General features: G+C 40.0%; 1 protein-coding gene across 1 annotated transcript in view; it reads right to left on the reverse strand.

Annotated features, from left to right (window-relative positions):
• LOC107659586 (major histocompatibility complex class I-related gene protein-like) overlaps nt 1-6,066 on the reverse strand; it is an 8,946-nt gene that overhangs the window by 1,641 nt on the left and 1,239 nt on the right. Inside the window, exons 3-6 of the mRNA XM_016448589.1 lie at nt 2,286-2,469; nt 2,087-2,148; nt 1,512-1,796; nt 915-1,202 (exon numbers count right to left, since the gene is read on the reverse strand). Of these exons, the coding sequence (XP_016304075.1) occupies nt 915-1,202; nt 1,512-1,796; nt 2,087-2,148; nt 2,286-2,469 (819 nt within the window). The remainder of the gene's footprint in view (nt 1-914; nt 1,203-1,511; nt 1,797-2,086; nt 2,149-2,285; nt 2,470-6,066) is intronic.

The following is a 6,066-nucleotide window of genomic DNA, read 5'->3' on the forward strand; positions in this document are numbered from 1 at the left end:
GTAATCCCACCGGTCACAATAGTGACCGTAAAAAAGGTTTTCATTTATAAAGCTCTAAAAACCTTACTGACTGCTGTTTTAGTGCACTTCCTGCAAATATGGAAAAAATAAAGGGTCTCATTTAAATATGTGCTGTTTCACATGATTAGTGCAAATTATCACATGACCAGAGCAGTTTATTTCCTGTTCGCGCCTTGAGAAGATGATGACTGCATCAAAGCTCCAAAACGAATGGCTAGTAAAGTATGTTAACAAAGATATGACAAATATTTGTACACATTATCTTTAAGGTGTGTAGTATTAATATATGAATTCACATATATTAAGTTTTGTTGAGTGTGGTCATAGAATGAGTAAACATGTTGATGGTCACAATAGTGACCGGTGGGATAACTGAACGTAGGTTTAAATGACAAAATATTGCACTAAATTAAAAGTTCAAATGTTACAAATATGTTACAATATTGATGTAATACTGGTAGCACTAATATAAAAATTTGATGATATATTTTACAAAACAAAGTAACAATTTTGAAATACGTTGATGGTTGTATTTTTTTGTCTTTTATCTCAGTATTCCTATCAACGTTGTATGAGGGTTTTTTTATGCATAATAGTAACCCTAGAATGTGATCAAACAGTTTAAAATAGCTGGGCTAAGATATATAACAATTTTAATGCATAAATATGTTAATTTAGTACACACATTATCCCACCGGTCACAATTGTGACCGACCATAAAACACTTTTTTTTCACACACTTTTCCAACATTTTTTTTTTTTTTTAAATAATTATTGATTATTTCAAAGGGTTACTAATGACACATAATTTGGATATTTTCATGTCTGGGAAAAATTTGGTATTAAACGGGTTAAAAATTATGTTCTAATGATTGTTTGCTAGTTTTCTTTACCAAAAGCAATGTCCAGTTTGTTGTCCAGGTTTAGGTAGTTTGCTGTGCATTTGTAATATGTGTTATGTAGTTCTTCTTCACTGATCACCAAACTCTTCCTCATCTGGTACGTTCCGTCTCCGTTGGGCAGAATCTCTCTTCCTGTGATCTGATCATCATCCACAGGCTGACCATCTCTGAACAGGGTCAGGTTAATGTGACGGGGGTAAAAACCAGTGGCCAGACAGCTGATCTGAAGCCCTTGAGAGTCTGTAAGAGGCTTCCTAAAGAGTCTGACTTTGGGTTTCACTTTAGAAAGGAAGGTTAGAAACAGTGTACAGTAATGTGACAATGCATTAATTATTTATATATGGTAATATGAGTCTTTGTAAAGCATCCCAAACATTTAGTCTTTACTGTCAGTCATATGCTTTTATGAGTTACTTTATGTTCATATTCTTGATTATATCTTAAATAGTTAAATCTGGAATAAAAAATGTTAAAGCCCATCAAGCTCTAATAAAGAAAAGAAAAAAAAAGCATTACTAAAATAGTTCATACAACTCTTGTGCTATAATAGGTGAACTATTATTTTTATTTAAACTAATGCTAACTTACATTTTCGCATCACAGTGTTCTTTTCTTTTTCCAGGAATGCCCGCAAAGCCTTCATGCAAACAGGATGATAAACATGTTCATACAGAAACTTCACATGAAGCCATTCCATCTGACCCATGCCTTTTATTCTCATCCATGGTAAATTCATTTGCATAGTTCTTTTTGCCACATCAAAGGTGAACTCTTCAGTATTTTGTCCATTAAAAGCATCCCATGAAAGAAACAAACCTGGCTGATCATTGTCAAGCAATTCACATCCAACACGTTTCTGATAAACATGCAAACCTTAAAATGGATGGAAATCAAACATAAGTTTTCACTGGCAAATAAAACACTTTTTTATGATTATATAATAGCAAATGTTGCTTCTATAATCATAATTTAGCTTCTAAAAAGAGCTTGAGAAAATCTATTATGATTCATAATGTGATAAATGTTAGATAGCACTAAGATATGTTGCCAACAAAATGCATAAACGAATCTCTTAATATTTAATTTTTGATTGCTGGTAATACTAATAAATAATATAAAATAATAAAAAATAATAAATAAAAAATTTATAGGGTTGCTCTTACCATCTGTGCAATTTTGGTGGTCCTTAAGATAAAATGTTCGATCTTTCATGATGTCATATACAGTGGGTACGGAAAGTATTCAGACCCCCTTAAATTTTTCACTCTTTGTTATATTGCAGCCATTTTTAGCAAATGGCTGCAATATAACAAAGAGTGAAAAATTTAAGGGGGTCTGAATACTTTCCGTACCCACTGTATATCACTGAATATACTACCCGCACCATTGTCATCACTTGAATTACTCTGACTGCGGTGGACAGCTTTCAATGATACTGAGTCATAGTACATCACTTCCACATCATCTAACATCAGCACAAGAGTGAACTCGGGAAACTGTGTCTGTCCAGCAATGTATGTGGCAAAAACCATCAGCGAGTGAGAACCTGTGGGAACATGGGCAAGGATAACACTTTCTGACTAGCAGACACATTATAGTTTAGCATATTACTTTGCTAAACTATACATTAAAAAAATAAATAAATGCACCAATAAGATGATGATTGATTATAACTGCTCATTTAGGGTCCCCAGTTCTCAGTTCTTTAGTGTGAAAAAGTGAAAAGAAATATGGAGGGGCTGTTCCAGTGGTAGTCCAAAAGTTAGCGGCAAAATTTAAATTTCATCCAGGCCACAATTGGTAGTCCCGTCAGCAGAACATTGCAGTAGTCTCGAAATTACAAGAGCTTGGAAGAGGAACAGTGTTGTTGTAAAGCGCAAACTACTAACACAACTATGCCATTGTTGTTGCGATCTTTGCTTTATTTCTTAGAGACTTCCCATACATATGCATTATGTATCTTGATATCGTACAATAATAATTTTATATAGAATGCTGGATTATGTTGTAACCTGTAACGTGGCGTTTGGGTTTTGTTTCTTATTTAGGTTTTCTGGTCTTTTAATTTGATATTTTGCCTTGTTTCATGTTCCTGTCATGGGTTCCTTGCCTCTCATGTGATCAAGTCATGTGCTACTCTTGTCTGTAGGTGTGTTCGACTTCATGCAGCGCTGCGCACACCGATCAGTGAGAGTAGCTGCTTGCAGTCGGGGGCAGAATTGAAAGCGGAGACGTCAAGTCGGACACTTTCTGCTCCCGGTAGTGACGCTCTCGCGGTGTTTGCATACTCTATCACAGATTAAGTGAATAACATGCAATATTGGTCAAATACACAGACGTTTCAGAAACGTTTCATGAGCAACAGAAACACTTTTTATATAGTGCTTAATACAGCACCATCTGTTCAAGAATAAAGTTCAACATAAACATATACTATATAAATACCAATAAAGGGGGTATATATGCTTTTATCAGTGTTTTTTTGATAAACGTGACTCAATATAACATTGCGACTACAGTAAAAAAGCTTTTACTGTTCTAAAAACACAGATTTGTGAGCAGTATTGGAATTGAAGATGTTAGAAACACATGTCATTGTTGTCATGTGGTGAATTTGGCCAATCGTGAAACAGCTGTATCATCATCAGCGCTCCTGCAGTAGCTCTGAAAAAGCTGCGCCAGCTGAGTCAGCTGGCTGCTCTCGAAACACTATCGCGGTACTTTGATGCCACATGTGACAGTGACGTGGCGTCAGCGCCGGTTCAAGTCGGACAAAATTTCTAACTGCCATGCACTGCTTCAAGTCAGCCGTCAATCGGATTGCGCAGCGCCGCATGAAGTCGAACACACCTTGTGTGTCATGTGCCTTGTTTCCCATTGGTTGGTTTGTGTCGTGACTCGTGACCCTTATTGTTTCATATAAATAGCCCTCATGTTGCCTTTGTCATTTGTCGAGTATTGATCCGTGTAACCTGCTGTTGGTGAGTTTGTGTTTCTGTTCATGTCAAGTCTTCATGCTGAGTCAAGTCTGTTCAAGTTTGTTCATGCCAAGTCAAGCCTGTTCAAGTCTGTTCATGCCAAGTCAAGTTTGTTCAAGTCTGTTCATGCCAAGTCAAGTCTTTGTTTGTATTTTGGATTACTTTGAATAAAACTGCACTTGGGTTCATCACAACTCGCCTTCAGTGGACTGATTGTTACAGAATACTCGACCGAAAAAATTATCCCAGCAGTTGCACTTCTACGGTTACGTCAAAGCCATCGGGTGATTGAGGATTATGTGGATGACTTTTGCGGACTGTGCCATTTAGTAGACTTTAATGATGTGGCACTTAAAGACATCTTCCGTTTTGGCCTCAAAAAGGAAATATCTTATATTTAATGCCACGTCACACTCAGCACTGGACTCTGGCTAAATATATTGACTTTGCACTCCGGCTGAGTGGTTCCTCGTTTACTGTGGGGATTGTGGATGAGGAGCCCCGCAATTGTGCTGCACCCTCTGCACCAGAGCATTTTCATGTCCCAACCGTCATGTCAGGATTTGCTCACGTCATGCCTGCTACTCCAGGGCCTGCTCACGTCATGCCTGCCACTCCAGGGCCTGCTCACGTCATGCCTGCAACTCCAGGGCCTGCTCACATCATGCCCTGGCTAAGATAGCTGCCACGCTTGAGTCCCCGGCCAAGATGGCCGCCACGCCTGAGCCTTGTAACGCTACAGTCACCATGCCAGAGTCTCGTCATGCCACGGATACCATGCAAGTTTCGCCTAAGGATTTTTTTTTGGGGGGGGGGGCTATAGTACTCCTGCGGATGCGGTGTTTCTGCATTAAAATACAAGTTTATTGTTTTTTGGCCAACACAACAGAGGTGTAACTTGGGGTTTGGGTTTTGTTTCTTGTTTAGGTTTTCTGGTCTTTTATTTTGATATTTTGCCTTGTTTCATGTTCCTGTCATGTTCCTTGCCCCTCATGTGATCAAGTCATGTGCTACTCTTGTCTGTGTGTCATGTTGTGATTGGTTGCTTTAGACATGTGCCTTTGTTTTCCATTGGTTGGTTTGTGTCATGTGACCATTATTGTTTGATATAAATAGGTGCGTTCGACTTCATGCAGCACTGCGCAGATCGATCTCAATCTGAAAGAATTGAGAAATTTTGTCCGACTTGAGACGGCGCCGATGCCACGTCACTGTCACGTGTGGCATCAAAGCACCGCGAGAGCGTTTCGAGAGCAGACGGCTGACTCAGCCACCGCAGTTTCTCCAGAGCAACTGCAGGAGCGCTGATGACGACACCGCTGTTTCACGATTGGCCAGATTCACCGCATGACAACGATCACGTGTGTTTCGGGTTTAATCTAACCTTTTCAATTCTAATAATGGCCACAAATCTGTGTTTTTAGAACAGTAAAAGTTTTTTTACTGTAGTCGCACTGTTATATTGAGTCACGTTTATCATAAAACACTGATAAAAGCATATATACCCCCACTTTAGTAGTATTTAAATAGTATATATTTACGTTGAACTTTATTCTTGAACAGATGGCGATGTATTAAGCAGTATATTATCAGTATATATCTGTTGCTCATGAAAACGTATCTGAAACGTCTGTGCAGGGGCGATTCTAGGATTTTAATTTTAGGGGGGCTCAGCCCCCAGGCCAGGACTGATTGCCAGTGTGATGCACCCACCACTGATGTCAGTGCGAGTAGCTGGCATCCCCGGGGCCTCAGCACTGGCTATCACAGAGGCTGTTCTCCTATCCTCAGTACTTCCTGTTATGGCATTAGCCATCCTGAGTGTTTAGGCTGCACACTGCACTCTAGAGGCCTTTCCTGTCCACGAGTCTGCCCCAGAGGCCTGTCCTGTCCATGAGACTGCCTCAGAGGTGGCGGCGTCCACTGCAGAACCTCCAGAGATGGCGGCTTCAGCTGCAGAACCTCACGAGGCGGCAGCATTCGCTTCTGAACTCTTTGCCTGTCCTGTCACGGCCAAGGAGGCCGTTCATGAACTCTCTGCTTGTCCTGTCATGGCCAAGGAGGCCGTTCATGAACTCACAGTCTGCCCTGTTATGGCCATGGAGGCCGTTCATGAACTCACTGTCTGTCCTTTCACGGCCAAGGAGGCCATTCAAGAACTCTCT

This window comes from Sinocyclocheilus anshuiensis, unplaced genomic scaffold (assembly GCF_001515605.1).
Source record: "Sinocyclocheilus anshuiensis isolate Anshui unplaced genomic scaffold, SAMN03320099.WGS_v1.1 scaffold451, whole genome shotgun sequence".
NCBI classification, from domain to species: domain Eukaryota; kingdom Metazoa; phylum Chordata; class Actinopteri; order Cypriniformes; family Cyprinidae; genus Sinocyclocheilus; species Sinocyclocheilus anshuiensis.